The sequence below is a fragment of the Delphinus delphis genome, chromosome 3, assembly GCF_949987515.2.
Source record: "Delphinus delphis chromosome 3, mDelDel1.2, whole genome shotgun sequence".
Taxonomy (NCBI): Eukaryota; Metazoa; Chordata; class Mammalia; order Artiodactyla; family Delphinidae; genus Delphinus; species Delphinus delphis.
The window spans coordinates 117,325,531-117,345,446 of record NC_082685.1 but is presented as its reverse complement, the minus strand read 5'-3'; the positions used below and the strand labels follow the sequence as shown (position 1 = coordinate 117,345,446).

General features: G+C 40.4%; 1 protein-coding gene across 2 annotated transcripts in view; it reads left to right on the top strand.

The window, feature by feature from the left end:
• Nucleotides 1-19,380, top strand: part of MCCC2 (methylcrotonyl-CoA carboxylase subunit 2) — a 63,805-nt gene extending 44,425 nt beyond the window's left edge. For both annotated transcript variants that reach the window (XM_060009339.1, XM_060009340.1), the window contains exons 11-17: nt 1,513-1,585; nt 4,499-4,575; nt 7,440-7,506; nt 10,938-11,094; nt 11,966-12,080; nt 13,931-14,016; nt 16,717-19,380. In XM_060009339.1, coding sequence (XP_059865322.1) covers nt 1,513-1,585; nt 4,499-4,575; nt 7,440-7,506; nt 10,938-11,094; nt 11,966-12,080; nt 13,931-14,016; nt 16,717-16,834 — 693 coding nt within the window. In that variant the 3' untranslated portion in view covers nt 16,835-19,380. The remainder of the gene's footprint in view (nt 1-1,512; nt 1,586-4,498; nt 4,576-7,439; nt 7,507-10,937; nt 11,095-11,965; nt 12,081-13,930; nt 14,017-16,716) is intronic.
• The last annotated feature ends 536 nt before the right edge of the window (nt 19,381-19,916 follow it).

Genomic DNA, 19,916 nt, shown 5'->3' with positions numbered 1-19,916 from the left:
TTCCTAAAGTTTGAGTCTTTGTGCAGATGAGTTAGTGTATTTTATGTGGCTGAGTGGACTTCATCGTAAAGCAAATAGAAGGGGGTTCACGTTAAGTGGCCCTAGGCTGCTCTGACCTTTTGAGTGGCTTTATCTTTGTATGGAAGAGTGGTCATCACTATGTGTTTGTTTTTCAAAAGGTGTAATTTTGGAGCCACATAGCACTTTAGACAACTGTTATATCCCCATTATATTATTTGACCTTTTAGGAAAGTAGCTAAAACATAATTCAAAGTAAGCTATTCACTCATTTTTCAGCCTTTGCTGCTTATAAAATAAGGCTTTGATTGATGTGGTAAACAGGAAAAAGGAAGCTCAAACTGGATAGAAAAAATGATGTGTAGCATCTAAAATAGTTTCTGAAAAAATTTGGAATATGCTTCATGTTTAGAACACTTTGAAATAGTCCTGATGTATAATGATGAATATGGAGGATAAGCTAGTAACTTTGTGTAGATTAATTATGTGTGTGTGTGTGTGTGTGTGTGTGTGTATGTGTATCAGATTCAGAATCAATGAGCCTTTATTGAAGGCTTAATAATAATAGCTACCCCCCAAAAAATAATAATAATAATAGCTACCCTTTGATGAGTACCAGGCAATGTTATTACCTCTTAAGTATTATTATTATTGTTATTACTTTTTTTTTTTAAACAGATGAGGAAACTGAGGCTTCAGGGATTTTAAGTAACCAGCCTGTCACTCTAGTTTCCCAGTGGTAGAGCTGGGAGAAGCTGGGAGTCAGAGCTGGTTCTTCATCTCAGCATTATTTTCTTAGGTTCCTTTATTACTAGTTCATCATATCTTCACAACTTTGTTCCATCTTTGCAGAAGTGAGAACCGAGACTCAGAGGGGTTAAATGCCTTACTCTAGGACACATAAATCAATAAATCATATGTTATACCCTAGATTGGAGCCTAAGTCTTCTGACTGTAAGGCTGGACCTTGCTTTCTTTCTTCTTCTTTTTTTTTCCTTAATAAAATCTTTTAATTAAAGTATAGTTGATTTACAATGTTGTGTTAACTTCAGGTGTACAGCACAGTGATTCAGTTTTATATATATTCTTTTTCAGATTCTTTTCCCTTATAGGTTATTACAAAATATTGAGTATGATTCCCTGTGACATGTAGTGGGACCTTGCTTTCTGATTGAATCCCTGACTCTTGGCCAATACATTTGACAGCCCCTGAAGCTGTGAGTCTAGCAACCAGCCCATGTAGTCTCTGTGCTTCTCTGGTATACAACATGGAGCTGTTGCTTTTATAGTGAAGTGTAAAATCAGGGCCAAGAATGACTTCAGGGCATTAACCATGCATATCAAGTGAAATTCTATTGAGAAGATTTTCTGAGTAGGGTGAAATTTTGTGAAAGTGACAACTTCATTACAAATTTGTTTTCCTTACAAATAAGTTGAATGCAAAAATTCTTTTATAATATAATTGCTCAGGGACATTGTTATTTTTCCTCTTAGGTCATTGCTAGAATCGTGGATGGAAGCAGATTCAATGAATTTAAAGCCTTATATGGAGACACATTAGTTACAGGTATAAAGATGAAGAACTGAAAATGTGAACGTTTTATGCTGCTTTGAAAATAAGTGATCTCTTGTCTCACGGCCCTGATGCACTTGGCATGAGCTTTGTTATTTAGAGCGGTATAAACGTGTGAGTCAGTACTCAAAAGGAGCTGTTTTGTAAAGATCACTTGTAGCTGAATGGATCCAGAATTTAAAATGATAAGGGCAAGATGCTCTGGTCCAGACCATTATTCTGTGACTTTGTAGCATTAGCTGTATAAAAAGGCTCTTATCATAGTAAAATTAACAAAAATATTTGTAGTTTTTAAAATTTCTCTGGATGACTATAATTATTTTGAAAATTTCAGCACTGTCTTCTTTATTGTTTAGTCTTCAATTCGACTGTGAAGTTTCGTGTGATGTTTTAGTTTCCCAGAAGTCTGTAGACTGAGTTAAACCTTCTCACCGCCTCTGTGTAGGTCTTACGTTGATCCACACAAAGACTAGATTGAGAATACAGGACAGAATGCCAAGTCTGAAAAAACAAAATAAGAGTGTTTATAAAAGTTAATTCATTCACCTAAACTGTTACGTTCGTAGGCCTTTGAAGAAATATTTGAAACATAGACAGCAGGTCCATAGTAATCTATTTTGGACAAATGGCAAAACAAATTTGGGCATTTTACTTGGTCTTAAAGAAGCTCCAAAATGTAGTAGTTAATCTGAAGACAGCATACCAGAGTAGGACAAACAACTAGCTGCAAAAATCCAAATTGCAAATATACATTGAGTCTTAAGGCTAAGTCACAGCAGTTTCTCCTGGTCTGATTTATGAGCAAGAGAAGGGTTCACACTGGAAGTAGAATTTATGTGTTTGTATTTAGGTGTTTAAGTGATTAAGAGCTTTTTCTTTGATATATAGACAGGATTTGTCCCCAAATAGTTCAGGATGTAACCCTCATTGTGCAGCCGTTTAAAACAAGTCAGAACTGTTTCTGCTTCTTTCTCAGAGATGGATGGGTGGGCTTTGTCATCTGTTTTTATGTATTTGCCCTGGACTTGCTAAAATACTTGTGGTACTTTTGCTCCCTAAAATACCAGGGGTAGATCTACCAGATGGTAGATCTCCACCTCTTCTTTTCTGTACTGGAATTCAAATAAGGTTTGGGTGGGCGGGGGGCAGTGAGAGGGAGAAGAGAGGAATGAGAGGGCGAAGGGGGAATGAGAGGGTGAGGAGGTAGTAAGAGAGAATGAAAGGGGGTATGAGGGGGAGGGGGCATGAAAGGAGGAGGGAGGGATGAATGCGGGGGCCATGAGTGGGAGTGAGGAGGGAGAAGGACAGATTTTTGTAAGGATCAGGTGTCTCTGGCAGTTCTTACAGCTTTCCTCCTTCCCCCGCGCTTGCCATAGGTAGGCCTAGGAGTTTCGTAGACATTTTGCTTTCTTGTTTGGCCGATAGGAAGTTGGTGAAGGTGCTCCCTCCATGGGTGACCCTAGTGTAGTGGGGCATGCGCCCTACTCAGCAGGACTAAGGGTGGATGGAAAGTTTAAACAGCTCACAGGGCAGAACACCTTCAGGAGTAGCACCGTGCTGCTGAGACACGTGCTGGATTCCCAGCTCTTTTTATGGGATGGGTCAGGACTCAGAGTGAATTGTTAGAACTTTGGGGAGGTTTGCCCCTTTCTGAATTGCCTCTGTAAGTGGCAGTGCCATTTAGGGTGTGTAGCCTAGGGTTTGGGCTGGGATTGTAGGTCTGAAAGACCAAGAGAAATCAAGGTGACCAGCAAATCAGTGTTTCATTTTAACATATTAAATAAACATAAGGATTTTAAAAAATAAATCAAGACAAAGCCAGAGTAAAGAACAAAAGTAAGTTAAAAAATTCGGTGTTCTGGCTTGTCAGTAGGTTGACATTCTCTCTTATCCATTCATTCTTCGAGCACCTGCTTTGTGTTGGGCGGCCCACGCCAGGGGTCTTAGTGGCAGCCTGTCCAAGCTTGAGCTTGGACACAGAGCCTGGTCCAGGAACTTTGAGCTTCCTGTGACCCCTCTCACAAGCACAGTTTGTTGACACTTGGCTTCCAAGTATTTGACACCTGAAAATCACTCTTGGGAATGTCTCTAGTCACGTCCTTCATATTTACAAAATAGCCTCCTGGAACCACCTAAAGTGTCTACTTCACAAAATAACAGGGTTTTCTTCCCCCTTTTTCTTCTCTCTTATTTCTCGTGTGTGTGTGTGTGTGTGTGTGTGTGTGTGTGTGTGTGTGTGTGTGTATGTGTATGTGTGTGTGTGTGTGGAGTGGTAGTGGAAGTGATATCGAGACAAAAACCAAACTTGTGGAAAGGAGAAAGAAAAAGATGCAAACAGAGAAAATGAAAGTGTAGTGATTCATTCTTCTAAGCTTAACTGGATTTCTTACCTTAAACTCGGTTACCACCAGGCTTGACTGCATTCCTGCTTTTTAAAAAAGTTTGTCTTTGCTGAGTTTATCCCTTTTATTTCAAGGGCCTGTCATTACCTCAGGCGTTTCAAGGCAAGCTAGTCACCTGAAACTGGCCGATGGCTCTGAACATTGACCTTGAAAGGGATCTGTGTCTCTGATTTGTTCTATATCAGAATACCCTTCGTGTCTGGTACATAGTAGGCACTCATATATGTTACATGAATGAACGGATGACACTAATCCAATCATCTAACCAAACTGGTTGGTCAGACAAGTGGATAACTTTATATGTAACACACCCCTTTCAAGAAAGCAAAAAACCCAGACTCCAGTACCTTAGAAATAAATTATGCCATGAGCTATTTTGTACCATAGACGAAATCTCTACATTTTAAACATTGATTTGAAATTAAACAATGTATAAATATGTCTGTTCGTTGTGAATTAAAAGCCCTCTGAAATATATACATATTTTTTTCAATTTTCTTTTGAGGATTTGCTAGAATATTTGGATACCCAGTAGGTATCGTTGGAAACAATGGAGTTCTCTTTTCTGAATCTGCAAAAAAGGCAAGTACTGTTAAAAATGTTTCAAGGTTTTTCTGTTTTAATTTAAACATTATCAAGTAATGAATGAAAATTATTGCATAAAATCTTTAAAATATTTAACCAGATGCCTTAGCAAACAGAACATTGTGTGCCTATACGTGTGAACATGTATGTGTATGCGTGTTAAATGTTTGAAACAGCTTTAGGGAGGTTTACGTGAATATGATGAACTGTCTTGAGCACTGTTAAAAATACAAATGTTTGTTTTAGGAAAGTTCTTTTAATACTTGAATTATAACTGCTGTAGATGATGTATACATTTTCTAAGAATACAGGAATACTTGTCTTGAAAGTGTTTCATGCATTCGAGGGGTTCAAACATACTGTTCATATGGTTCTGAGACATGACCTGCTCTAGCCTATCCCATAATCAGTTTAACTTGATTATATTTTCACTTTTTGGAAACAGAAAGATAGTGGGTCTTGTTACTGAAGCTCTGGTTTTAAAAGAGGGAATTCATGAATATATTTTGGCTTAGTATTCAATTTCATACATCATTGTCTCAGATTTACCTAAACTTGGATAAATGTAATTCATGTACTTATTTGATAAAATATTTTCTTAAGAAAATAAAAAAGTTTAGCCCTGTTTTTCCTCTTCAAATGATAGAGTGAATAACAAGGTAAACGTTCTCTTACTGAGGCAGGTAACAGGCAATTAAGCACTTTCATACCCTAATTAGGAAGAATTTGTCTTTGGCAGAATGTTTTATTAGTAAAGTTAGTTTCTGGATTTTGCTATTCATTATTGTTCCCCCACTGAGATTATAAGACGAAAATAAGAGAGTAAAAATAAAAATAAAAGTCACCTACATTCATGCCAGAAATAACCTTGAGTAACATTTTATTATGGTTCCTTAGTTTTTTCTAGTCCTCCTCTTTTTTTAAACAAAATTGGTTTTGCCATATATAGGGAAGTTTTGCTGGTTTTCACTTAATAGTATGTATAGTAAGCGTTTCCAAAATATTAAATATTTCTAATACACTGACTTTTTTTTAAAATTTATTTAATTTATTTATTTTTGGCTGCATTGGGTCTTTGTTGCTGAGTGCAGGCTTTCTCTAGTTGTGGTGAGTGGGGGGCCATTGTTCGTTGCGGTGTGCGGGCTTCTCATTGCGGTGGCTTCTCTTGTTGTGGAGCACGGGCTCTAGGCGTGCGGACTGCAGTAGTGGCTCATGGGCCCTAGAGCTCAGGCTCAATTGTTGTGGCGCACAGGCTTATTTGCTCTGTGGCATGTGGGATCTTCCCGGACCAGGGCTCGAACCCGTGTCCCCTGCATTGGCAGGTGAATTCTTAACCACTGAGCCACCAGGGAAGCCCCTAATACACTGACTTTTAATGACTATATAATATACTTATTTCAATAGAAGGTATGTCAGACTGAGGCCAACAAACGCCGCCTTGTTTTATTTGTTGGCTTGTCACAGATAAATCCAGGAGGAGAGCTATGTTTGGCCTCTGTCTGACATTTCATTTGTTGAGGTAAGCCCCACAAGTCTGTGTGATTTCCTCGTTCTCGTATTTGAGGTCGAGCAATTGCTTTGCAATCTTGTACTTGCCAAGGCATTTCCAGCTAAGTTAAAAGCATCTGCAAATAGAGAGTAAAATATAAAGGAAACAGCTTTAAGTGTTTTCTTCCTCACATAATCTTTAGAAGATAGGGAAAGGAATAGTTATATATATATATATATATATATATATATATATATATATTTTTTTTTTTTTGGCGGTACGTGGGCCTCTCACTGTTGTGGCCTCTCCCGTTGCGGAGCACAGGCTCTGGACGTGCAGTCTCAGCGGCCATGGCTCACGGGCCCAGCCGCTCCACGGCATGTGGGATCTTCCCAGACCGGGGCATGAACCCGTGTCCCCTGCATCGGCAGGTGGACTCTCAACCACTGCGCCACCAGGGAAGCCCCTGGAATAGTTATATTTTTGTGTCATTAAATAACTAATTTCCTAAACTCAAGGTTAAAAGGTGTCTAGCACTCATCTAAAATCCCATTTGGGCTTCCCTGGTGGCACAGTAGTTAAGAATCTGCCTTCCAATGCAGCGGACGCGGGTTCGAGCCCTGGTCTGCGAAAATCCCACATGCCACGGAACAACTAAGCCCGTGTGCCACAACTACTGAGCCTGCGCTCTAGAGCCCGCGAGCTACAACACTGAAGCCCGCACACCTAGAGCCTGTGCTCTGCAACAAGAGCAGCCACCGCAATCAGAAGCTTGCACACCACAATGAAAAGTAACCCTCGCTTGCCGTAACTAGAGAAAGCCCACGCGCAGCAATGAAGACCCAATGCAGCCAAAAAAAAAAAAAAAAAAAATCCCCTTTATTTCAAGTATGTTGGTAAGAAAGATATATTTTTACTATCATCTTGGTGCATGAAAGAATTTCAAGTGATGATCAAAACGTAGGTATCCCAGAAGGGTTTATATTCTATCTTTTTTAAAGTGGAGAACCAGAGAATTGCCTTCTGGTGAGGCTCAGAAATTCTCATTGACAAGCAATTCCTTCTTCTCTGTTCCTGAAGTTTCACTTGCTGTTTGGAATATTAGTGGTTGACTTCATCTCTGATACAGGAGTTGGCCTGCAGTCATGTGCCAGTGTGATCACACAGGTGCCTGTGCAAAACAGTGCAAATTGTAATCACGTTCCATTGACAGTGGGTCCCCATGGTAGTATTATTATTACTGTTACTATAAGGTCAGACTAGCCAAGCAAAGGGTACTCTTTCTTTGACCCAAATGTGTTGCTTGCAGGGTAAATGATGATTAAATTTGTTAACCTCCCACTAAAAAGATTTTTATTTTATTTGCTTATAGGGAGCTCATTTTATCCAGTTATGCTGCCAAAGGAATATCCCTCTGCTGTTTCTTCAAAACATTACTGGTAAGAAAATGGCTTGGACTTCCCTGGTGGCCTCGCAGTGGTTAAGAATCCGCCTGCTAATGCAGGGGACACGGGTTCGAGCCCTGGTCCGAGAAGATCCCACATGCCACAGAGCAACTAAGCCCGTGCACCACAACTACTGAGCCTGTGCTCTAGAGCCTGCGAGCCACAACTACTGAGTCCATGCCGCAACTACTGAAGCCTGCATGCCTAGAGCCCGTGCTCCGCAACAAGAGAAGCCACCGCGATGAGAAGCCCGTGCACTGCAACGAAGAGTAGACCCTGCTGTCAGCAATTAAGAGAAACCCTGCACGCAGCAACGAAGACCCAACGCAGCCAAAAAAAAAAGAAAAAGAAAACAGCTTAACCAGTTTGGGTGCATTTATTCAAGAGCTGCAGTGTCCAGTATGGCTCATGTATTGGACAGTGCAGACATAGAATGCTTCCATCATAACAGAAAGCTTTATTGGACATGCTCTCTCTAGATTATCTTTAAAGGTTAACACTTCAAGAATCTTAAATATTTGGGGGAATTTATCCATGTTTTTGAGTGAAGCAATTTCTGAGTTTCAAGTGTATCAGACATTTGAGTGGCCTTCCTTTACTCCTGCACATGTGCACCCACCCACCCAGAAAACAGCAGAGTGTTCTCAGCCAGTAACACTCTCATTAGTGCTGGAGGGTGTTATCTGACCCATGGTCTCTTTCCCAGTACTTTGTTCCCCATAAATGATTTTAAGTACATGCTGTGGTCCTCCCTTTTCCTTATCTTTCATCGTGCAGTTAATTCTACCTGAAGCAACATCTTAAATGGACATGCACATCCTGAACCAAAGTCTGGGATTTGAGGTGTTTTTTTTAAGATTATTTATTTATTTATTTATTTAATTTTTGGCTGCGTTGGGTCTTAGTTGTGGCACGCAGGCTCTTTCGTTGCGGCGCGCAGGCTTCTCTCTAGTTGTGGCGGGGGTTTTCTCTCTCTAATTGTGGTGCGCAGGCTCTGTGGCACATGGGCTCCAGAGTGCATGGGCTCTGTAGTTTGCAGCTGCAGGCTCTCTAGTTGAGGCACACGAGCTCAGTAGTTGTGGCGCACAGGCTTAGTTGCCCTGGCATGTAGTATCTTAGTTTCTTGACCAGGGATCAAACCCGTGTCCCCTGCATTGTAAGGCAGATTCTTTACCACTGGACCACCAGGGAAGTTCCGCGATTTGTGTTTTGACTCCAGAGAATGATAAGACCAATGTCAACTGTCTGATTTCATGTTCCATGGGTGATCCTAACATGGCAGGTGAAATGATTTTTAAGGGCTCTTAGGGTTCTAGAGTTCTTCTTCCTGGCATTCTGTGATTCTCCTATTTATACTTTTTGTGTGTTGCATGGTGCCTGACAGATAGGAGGCACTCCGATATGTTGATTAGCTAAAAAAAATGTTTCCCCCAGTCTTCTAAGTCAGGGGTTCCCACCCCTGGGCCGCGGACTGGTACTGATCCATGGCCTGTTAGGAACCAGGCCGCACAGCAGGAGGTGAGTGGTGGGCGAGGGAGTGAAGCTTCCTCTGCTGCTCCCCGTGGCTCACATTACTGCCTGAGCCTTCCCCCCCGCCCGCCGCCACCCCACTCGTGGAAAAATTGTCTTCCATGAAACCGGTCCCTGGTGCCACAAAATGTTGGGGACCACCGTTCTAAGTCATGTGTGGTTATCTCAGGTTCAAAGGAAGAAGTCCTTAATTAGTTGTTGGGATCAGGCATGCCTTTATGAGAAGGAGTTTGGCCTTGGCAGTCAGCAGGGCTTTACATAGTACTGGTGCTAAAACATCTTCATCTGGTGCTGTTCTTAAGTTTAAGATATCTGGTTAGATGACTCTTGAGCGGAGTTATATCCAGGTGGCAGCCAGAGAGGGCCCTATGTGGCAAACCTTCTAAGAGGGCATGTAAAAGTACTCTGAAGCTTCACTAGGCCAGAGACCTTGTTTCTAATAATGACTCATAATTTACTAACCACCAGTAAGTTAGACCGTGTGCTTGGAAGATTCCTACATTTTTGCTGTGCTTTATTTTTTGTTGGGTTGGGGTCAGAGAGCAGAGTTTGAGTTTGGTTTTTCAACATTGCATTTGAGGGACCTCAAATGTATCCATTTGGAAATATATGGTGGGCAGTTGAAAAGTCTTGAGCACCGAAGAGGTGTGTTAGCTGGAGGCGAACATGGAGACAACCTTAGAACATGGAGATGGTGTTTAAAGCTGTGGGAATAGATAACACCCAGAGAGAAGAGAAAGGGCTCAGGGATAATCTTTGAGTAACTCTAATTTCTTCCACAGAGATGAGAGTAAAGGAAGAAAGGCAGCATGATTATGTTGTTCTTTATGGTGAGAAACAGAAGGGTTAGAGAAAGCCAAGTGAGATGGCCTCGGTATTCTTTTTCAAGGCAAAATCACTCTCGGGGACTAGAGGCATAGTGGGGTGATAGGGTGGTGGGTGGTGGGTGAGGGCTTTTAAAGAGAGTCGATATTTGAGATAGCTATTGTGGGAATGTTACAGGGAGTCGAGATAAAATAGATAAAGGAGTGTCTGAGCTAATCTGAGGGCCCAGTTCAGAGGGCAGGGAGGTGACCAGAGGAAGCAGATGGTGCCTGGTTGGGGCAGGGCTTGTTACATCCGTACTGTTGTATCCACAGCAAGTACAAGTGATCCATAAAAAATGGTTTAATTGAATTGGATTACCCATTATGGAGATTCGCAAAGCAAGAACAGCGACCATCACGTAGGCATGTGCGTCTGTGGGTGCGCAGGGAGACAAATGAAGCCTGATGCAACGTTTATAAGGTGAAGAGGAAGAACCCCAAGGCCTGGAAAGCACAGTGACGCTGCAGACCAGTTTCAACAGAGCCGGGGGTGGGAGCTTGGAGAAGTAGAAGGATCCTATAATTATAATGAGAATTCTTTTATCTTGCTATTGAGTCGCTGACAGGGAATCAGCATCTCTATGAAACATTAATTTTATTTCATCAAAGTTTTAAAGCAGTGCTTCAGAAGGAATAATCTATATTTTAAACCAGGTCAGTGAATCCTAAAGCCCTCACAGTTGGGCTTGCCATAGTACTTTTTCCTCAGCTTGCCGTATCCTGTTCTTTCATCACCAAGCTATTGTTCTGAGATAATTTCTTGAAGATACGTTGCGTTCTTATCTTGTTTGAGGATCTCTGTGCGCATCCAGATGAACCACTTAAACAATGTTTTAAATGATCAGAGAAAATTTTATTTTACCTTTTAATGCTAATTTGTGGCGGGCATATTTCACATATAAATATTTTATTCGGGTGAGAGGCCTGTGGTAAAATATAAGGTTGGCAAGACGTCCTTCTAGCACCTTGGTGAAAATGACTTCTGCACACTAATCTCATCACCCTGAGGCTCTCTTTCTGTTCTCACAGGATTTATGGTTGGTAGAGAGTACGAAGCTGAAGGAATTGCCAAGGATGGCGCCAAGATGGTGACTGCCGTAGCCTGTGCCAATGTGCCGAAGATAACTGTCATTATCGGGGGCTCTTACGGGGCTGGAAACTATGGGATGTGTGGCAGAGCATTTAGGTAGGTGGTTGTCATGATTTTCTCTGAAAGCATGAATCATACTTCAAGGATCATTATGAATGGTCAGTTTACGTCAAGGCTATTTGAAATACAGAATGACATTCACAAATCTTAATCAGTTATACCATAATCTGTATCATCTGGAGGCGTGAAATGAAATTTAATGCTAAAAGTACCACTTGGAAGAAATCCACAGTGGGAATCAGGAAATATTTTGGAATGGCTGATAATGAAAATGCTACATGTCATAACTTGTGTGATGTGTCTAAAGTCTTGCTTTGAGACAGGTGTGTAGACTTAATTATATATTATATACTGGAAGAGAAGTAAGGCTGAAAATCAGTGAGCCAAGCAGCCAGCTGAAGAGGTTCAAAGAAGAGCAGCATATTAAAACAAGAAAAATAAAAACAGGACATAATAAAGTACAAACATTATAAAGACAGAAGAATCAGGAAAGCCCAAAGTTGCTTTGTTTAAAAGGGTTAACAAACTTGAGAATCCCCTGTTAAAACTAAAAAATAAAGGGAGAAGGCACGTATCACCAATTTTAGGAATGGAAAACAGCACATAACTGCACATAATGAGAGGATATTTTGAATACTTTTTTGCCCAGTAAGTTTGGATGAAATGGAAAAATACTGTTTATCAAAATAGACGTCAGAATCACCCGGAGAACTTAAAAATTCTACCATGCTGAAGCCCCACTGCGGGAGATTACTCTGGGGTGGGTTCTAGGCATTGTTTTTTTTTTAATCCCCGGATAATTGTAATGTGCAGCCAGAATGAAGAACCACTGATTTAAAAGGTAAACATGGGCCTCTGAAAATCTCTGTGAATTCATTTGATCATTCTTTCCTTTTTCCCCCCATAGCCCAAGATTTCTCTACCTGTGGCCAAATGCTCGCATCTCAGTGATGGGAGGAGAGCAGGCAGCTAATGTGCTAGCGACAGTAGCAAAGGACCAAAGAGCACGGGAAGGGAAACAGGTAAATGCTGTTTCTTTGTCTCCAGGTTTGACTTTCACCAGAACATTGTGGAGCCAGGGAGCAGCATACCCAAAACCCCTCCAAGTCTGTGGCTAGGATTCCAACATTCAGGGCCTGGCTTTATCTAGAAGACGCTGACCTGGAAATTGTTTTAGCAACTTACACTTATACATTCTCCATTTCTCTTTTTAGAGCCATTTCACTTGAAGTACCTTCTTGTGGTAATTTACAAACTTTTCAGAATCTCCAAGAAAACACTTAACAAACTCTTTTGTCTCTGGGTGCCTGAGGCATAAAGATGTTTGATTCTTAGTCATTTGCAGTTAGTGAGATTTAAATAAATCTGACTTATGTCTTTGATTTTATGACCTAAAGCAGCAGAATTTTGTGTTTCCTATTTTACTTTTAGATTGTTGTTAAGGATACCTCTAGTGGGAGGGCCCCGTTGTGTAATGAGAATTGAATACCATTATTATACCGTGGAAGTATCAATGAAGAAGGAGGGAAAGGGCACTGGAAGCTTAATGAAAAGCAAATCAGCAAATAGCTGCTTTTGAGATGGATTCTTTCGTTTGTGGCTCTGTTAGAGATTCATCTGAAATTTTGCATTACATTTTATTATAACTTACAACTATTTTATGTAAACAGCAGGCCTATAAAATGATTGGTGCATGTTCCTAAAGTTGCTTAGGTGCACTGTTTCATCGTAACGAGGCATAATGTGGAGGAGGCCCTGCCTTCTCAGGCTCTCACTTCTGCCATTTAGAGATTGATCATCTGGTCAACCGCCTGGTTTGTAGAGTGGGGATAATATAAAGCCAGAGGGTGGTTCCTGCCTCCCTGAATGTGTCTCATCCGTGCCTCACATCCCCAGCTATCTTTTCCAAGCAACAGTAACTCTGCAGACTTAAGTTGAAGTTTCAGATGCACTTTAGTACTAACTAGTATCCAAGCCAGAGGAAAGTTTTACTTTTGTGTGTATGTAGTGGGGAGTGGGGGATATGAAATTCTACCTGATACTTTGAAGGCATGTCTTAAATTCTAGCCCAGCATGGCAATATCTTATTAAATAGTTGTGTTTTGATTAATTTGATATACAGATATATGAATTCATCTATTTTTATATGTGAAAGGAAAGTATAGGATTTTAGTGCTTCTCCCTCCAAATTCTGGACCTATAAATGATATTAAACGATGGAAGTACATAAAAGGTTGGATTTATTTGAAAAAAAATCACTTGGTTTTTGGTGTGGAATATTTTTTAAGTTGAAAATACTTTTCAGGATTTCAAAATTAGTTTGCATAAAGATTTTAACATCTGAATTATCACTTGTTTCTGGCAGTACGGATGGGCAAGCCATTAAATTTTTAATTAGGGAAAAGTCTCTCTCTGGAAAATTGAAGAGGTTATTTAAAACGGGCCTTATTGTTTTATCCCTTTAAGCTTTAAAATGTTTAAAATTTTAGCTATTTTGAATGAAAACATCCTACTTTTCCACCTCCTTATACAGAAACTGCAAGATGTAATATAGCCCTTTGTTATATTGTATAATTCACATCCATTGCTATACCCTGCTGGAATATGTGATACCTTTGGTTTTGACCTGACATTAAACAGCCTCAGGACATTGGCTCTGATAAGGGAGATATAACAGCACACTAATTTGATACTCATGTCTCAGGTGAGATCATGTATGGTAAAGCATCACACGTAATCTATACATCAATGTGGAGGTGTTGGTTGTAAGATTATCGTTCATGAAATCTGTTGCCCCTTTTTTCTTGAGGTTCTCTTGAGTGGATCTGTTGTTCCCCTGCATCAGACTTACTCATTGTCGCTTTTCTTTCAGTTCTCCAGTGCTGATGAAGCAACTTTGAAAGAGCCCATCATTAAGAGGTTTGAAGAGGAAGGAAACCCTTACTATTCCAGTGCAAGGTGAGAGCCAGAGAATAACTGACTCCTTGATGGGCACATCTTGGCAGTCAGGGCAGCAGCTTTACAGAGATCTGAGCAGTTGGCATGGTCCAGCCCTCATGGGAACCAAAAAATAACATTTGGACACAGTTTTGTACTGTTGTTTCTATAATGGGAATGCTTACTGCTGAAATGCTGCTCCTTCTCCCAGGCTGGGCTTTGGATCCATCACTATTGGTGTGATTCTGCCACTCTCCACCCCTCTTCCCTTATCCCGCTCCTAGCTGAAGTGGTCCAAGGCCTGCAGGAGCACTGTGGCCAGAGGTGGACCGCACTGGGGCTGGGAAGTTGAGAATTATAGTCCTGGCTGTGTCACTTTCAGGAATTAGTTCTGCAGTAATGGGTTCCTGTCGTCCTCCTCTCTGATGATTTTGTTCTTACCCCATTTAAAGATGAAAATGGTTGAACACTTACTGACACTTGTTAACAAGTGAGCTTGTGCATTCAGAAGGTGATTATTCATGGCCAGGACCCACATGTCAACACTAAGCAACTACCTCACACACCATGGCGGTTCTTATTCTGTTTGTTTCTTACACCACTTAAACGAGGTAATAAATTATCACAGCTGTCCCCGTTGGAGACATGCGTGTGCTTTCATACCTCTTTTTTCAACAACTTCAATGTTCTACATTCTGAAGAATAATTGAAGCTTCATGTTTTTCTTTTATCCCTTGGGCAGATGGAAAAAAGAAAATAACTATTTGTGTCCTTTAAAAATTGGGTTATGCTGTGATTTATGCCATTTATCGTGAAGGCAGACTGGAGAGGAGGGGGAAAAGAAAATCGAACGTTAAAATCCATGTCAGCTCCTCAAATGCATCTTTTGTGGCAGGCGCTGCTCCTGATGTTGGGGGGCAGGAAAGATTGAACATATTTATTTCTCAGAGCATAATTAGTTTCAAAATTCAATTAATACCATTTGGGATTTTTGAAAAGCCTGTTTCTCTTCTTGTTAACATGTATTTCTGCAAGCAAAAATGTACAGGTATATTTTGCTGTGGTGGGTCATTGATTCTCTTAATTGAGAACAAAATATTTTGTAGTCTTTGATTTAAGAAATAAACATTCTTTTTATCATCATTTAAATAGGCTTACGTAGTAGCCAGTAGAAGCAAAGAGGAAATAGAAAATCATATAAAAGGTTAAAGAGAAAATATACATTGTAAGCTCACCTACAGTTTTTTGTTTGTTTTTACATAAGACTTTGAAATTCACAAGGGCAGTTAGAGTATTAAACTTTGAAAAATAGCATATTTTGTGTGAACCATTAATTTGTTTTTCAGCCCTGGCTAAGTCATCTCTTAAGAAAGACTGAATCCTTTATTATTTTCATACTTAGATTATTATTGTTTTTAGTGGATGATATTCAAGACAGGAGAGCATATGGCCCAGATAGACTTATCTTTGGAAATTAATATTGAAAAACAAGGTTTTTCTTTTAATTTATAGATGTTTCACCCTTCCGTTGAAACAGTTGGTGGCATGGAGACACCAACTTTGTTTCAAAGATGAAAGGATTTTCAAGCCAGCTTATGACACCTTCCTCTGGTTTAATAAAGCTCAGCTTAACAATAAAACTCTGTGGTCTGTTTAGGCTTCAACATGGCTAGACCTGTCTTTTCGGAGAGCTCTGTCATCATCTGTACAGTGCTGTAACCTCCTATGTTTTTCTTAATCCTTGCATCTTACATGTACCGCATGCCAATTTTCTTCTGCTCAGTTGTTTTTATAATCAAACTTTTCCAGACATTTGATTAGGGCCTCTTACCTGGAACAGCCCTGGCACCATCATGCTTGCTATATTCCTCTACTGTAGGCTTCAGAAGGGAGTGTAATCAATTGACCGGGTTACAAACTACAAGAGTAATATTTTTTTTTTTTTTTGGCTGTTGATACTTTAAGATCCCTATTGTGAATATTTTATGAGCAATGATTTCATTCATGGTCTGTCGATGTAAGTATGGTTTAATAATTGATGCTATGTCCAGATACTGAAGGCAGTTTGTTTAAAGAAAGCAAAACTGCCACCCACTAATGACCTTTAAAAAACAATATTTCTTACTCATTTTTTTTTATAAATGTGAGGTTGTCCATGAAAAGCAAACTAAGATTCCTACTTGAGTTTCTTCTGAAAGCAGTTTAAAGCCATTACTTGTTTTTCCTATTGTAGCAAAAAATAAAGAACTACATATGAAGGTATTTATTTTATTAATAAAATGTACTGAAGTCTATTCAGTAATTTTCCTAGTTTCTTAAGAGTTTGGGGGAATATACCTTTTCTAGTAGGGGCTTTGGTTGGAGACTGTTACCTTGGTTTATGCGGTTCTTCATAATAATAACAGTAATATATCAACTTGACTTGTATGTTTGTGTGGGCAGAGGAGGGACAGGAAAGCTTTTCCTGAAATAAATAAAACCAGGGTTTATTTTGAAGTTCCTTGTAGTAAGCTGTTCCTAAAGCTGTGTAAGAGTCATGTTATTTTTCTTTCTCTCTTTATTCCCCTCTTGAACATTGTTTCCATTGCGAGATTATAGTAGCCAATCGGTAGATCCACATATTACCTGAAGGAAAACCTCCTCGGCATTTCTGGGCATAGGGTGTATAACTGGTGGTTTGGTGGTGGACTCCTAATCACTCGGTTTTTGTTCTTTTATCAGGCTGTGGGATGATGGGATTATCGATCCAGTGGACACCAGGCTGGTCCTGGGTCTCAGCCTTAGTGCAGCCCTCAACGCACCCATCCAGAAGACTAACTTCGGTATCTTGAGGATGTAATTGGAATATAAAGCATCTTCCGTTGGACATGTACCAAAAATTAATAAATTAGTAGCCTTAAAATTTTAGACTTTTTCAATATGTGGCTATTACAGTAAAATTGTTTTCTTAACACAGTGCATTATACTTTTCTACCTTTAAATAAAGAATCAGTGAAGATATTTATTTGATGCAGCTCAATTCCTTGTAAATTCTCTTAGAGAAATTTTTCTATGGCTCAGCTTTACCACCCTGAAAAGGAAGAGAATAACTTAGAGTTATCCTTTCTAAGCCATAAGTACTATGAAAAGTTCTGTAATCTGTAAATTCCAGGTATTGTTGAGATTTTTAACATAAAGTTGTATTTCCACTGAACTGATTGCGTTGCAGATTATGCATGGTGATATTTTAATGTACTTTTAAAAATAAACATCTGTTACTTTTCCCTCCAGCCACCACCGTCCTCCTCTCCGTAGTTGTCAGACTTCTTGTCTGCACTCTGGGCTCTGTTTCCTACCCGTTCTCTCCTCACCCTCTCGTTTTCTGGCTTCTACTGCCAACAGCCCTCTCCACGGTCACCACTGACCTCCATGTTCCTGAAACCAGTGGGTCCTTTTCCGATTTTACCTGATTTAATTCTCTGGCGCATTCAAATCAGTCAAACACTTCCTCCCAGAAATTCTGTCCTTAGCTTCCATTGCTGTAACACTCTAGGTTTTCCACCAGCCTCCGTGGCCATTCTTGTTCAGTTTCCTTTGCAGGCCCCACTTCCTCTGCTCATTCCTCCTTCCCTTTACCATTTGTCTTGATTTTTCATTAGTCATATGTGAATGCATTCTTATTCTGAAAGATACAAATAGCACAAAAGTATCTCCTTATTGTTTAATTATTCTTATTAAAATAATAATTGTGGTAAAATATACATAACATAAAGTGTACCATTTTAACCACTTTTTTGTGTGCAGTTCTGTGACATTAAGTACATTTATATTGCCACCATCCATCTCCAGAACTTTTCATCATCCCAAATTGAAACTCTATTATTAAACAATAACTCCCCATTCTCTCTTCTCCCTACCACTGGCACATTTCCTTTTTCCTTTTTTTTAATTGAGATATAATTGAATATAACATTATATTAGTTTCAGGTGTACAACATAATGATTCAATATTTATATACACTGCAGATGATCACGAAAATAAGTCTAGTTACCATCCATCATCAAGCACAGTTACAGACTTTTCTTTTTTTTTCCTGTGATGAGGACTTTTAAGATTTACTCGCTTAGCAACTTTCAAATATGCAGTACAGTATTAACTATAGTCACCATGCTGTACGTTACGTCCCCAGGACAAGCTGGAAGCTTGTACCTTTTGACCCCCCACACTCATTCTGTCCAACCCATGCCCCTCTCCTTTCTGGCAAACACCAATCTGTTCTTTGTATCTATAAGCTTGGTTTTCTGTTTTGCTTTGTTTGTTTTGTTTTTTAGATTCCACATATAAGTGAGATCTTATGGTGTTTGTCTTTCTCTGTCTGACTTACTTCACTTAACATAGTGACCTCAAGGTCCATCCGTGCTGTTGCAAATGGCAAGATTTCATTCTTTTTTATGGCTGAGTTTTATTCCTCCTCATCCTTGAATATATGTGTTTTACATGGCTTGATTTATTCTCGCTGGGCCATTTCAGCCCTTCGTATGGTTTTAGTTGCCATCTGAATGGGGATGATTCCTGTGTTGACAGTTCTTAACATAGTTCTCCCCTGAGCTCCAGACCTGTCTATCTAACAGGTCTAAGGAACCTCAGACTCAATCATCAAGTTCTGTTGATTTTGCCTCCTAACTGTCTCTTGAATTCCCCTACTATTTTTGTCTTTTATGCAGGCCTTAGAAGGGGTCTACCTGCATCCAGTCTTACCTAGTCCAATCTCTCCATCACTCTGGAATTAGAATGGCCATTCTAAGGTGCACATCTGTCATGCTGCTTCCTTCCTTACTTCTTTCACTGGTTCCCTGAAGTGCCAAACCCCTAATGGCCTCCATGGATCTTGATCCTCAGCTCTTCAGTCTCATCTCCCTGACTCCTCTTTTCACACTGGGTGCTCCACCCATTCTAGACTTCTTCCAGTTCCTTAAACCTACGAAGTCCTTGCCCCCTTAGAGTCTACGAGGTTCCCTGTGCCTGAACTGTTCTCTTCTCCCTTCTACTTAAACACCTATCTTTTGTCTCTGTGATTTCCCTGGGCTGGGTTAGGCACCTGTTGTGTGCCCTTGTAGAGCACCATCTTCTTCCTCTGTCACTTTCTCTGTCTTATATGTTTATAAGAAGTATAAACATTTCTTTAATATTGCCCTCCTGCTAGAATGTAAGCTCTGTGAGAGCAGGGATCCTCCTGTCTGGTCTGTATCTCCAATGCCTGGCACTTGTAGATGCTCAAATATTTGTTGAATGAATGAAAAGGCCATATTTTAATTGTATCCTCAGGCCACATCATTTTAAAATAAAGTGATTGATTATACGATCTAAAACAACTATCAAATGCTTTCCTAATAAAATTAATATTTCAAACATTTGTGTGTGATGTTCAGTTTAGGCTGCAGTGTGTATCAGAAGTCAGTTTAGTTTTTTTTTTTTTCTGTACACGGGCCTCTCACTGTTGTGGCCTCTCCCGTTGCGGAGCACAGGCTCCGGACACGCAAGCTCAGCGGCCATGGCTCACGGGCCCAGCTGCTCCGCGGCATGTGGGATCTTCCCGGACCGGGGCACGAACCCACGTCCCCCTGCATCGGCAGGCGGACTCTCAACCACTGCGCCACCAGGGAAGGCCTCAGTTTAGTTTTTTGAGAAGTATATAGATAGAAGATCATAATTCAGGGGTAAGTTGCATTTTCAGAAGAATGTTTGAGGAGGTCATGACTGCCAGTTGACCCCTGACCCGCTAGATGACCCCTGACCCGGAACCAGCCAGTCAATCGTTGGCTCCTCCCCCTCTCCCCTACGGCACGCCATCCCCATAACTTGCCGCAGGAAGCCTTGAGAGAGTAAGGTGTTGCTGAGACCACCTGGACTAAATACGTGACTGAACCCCGATAAGGCCTCT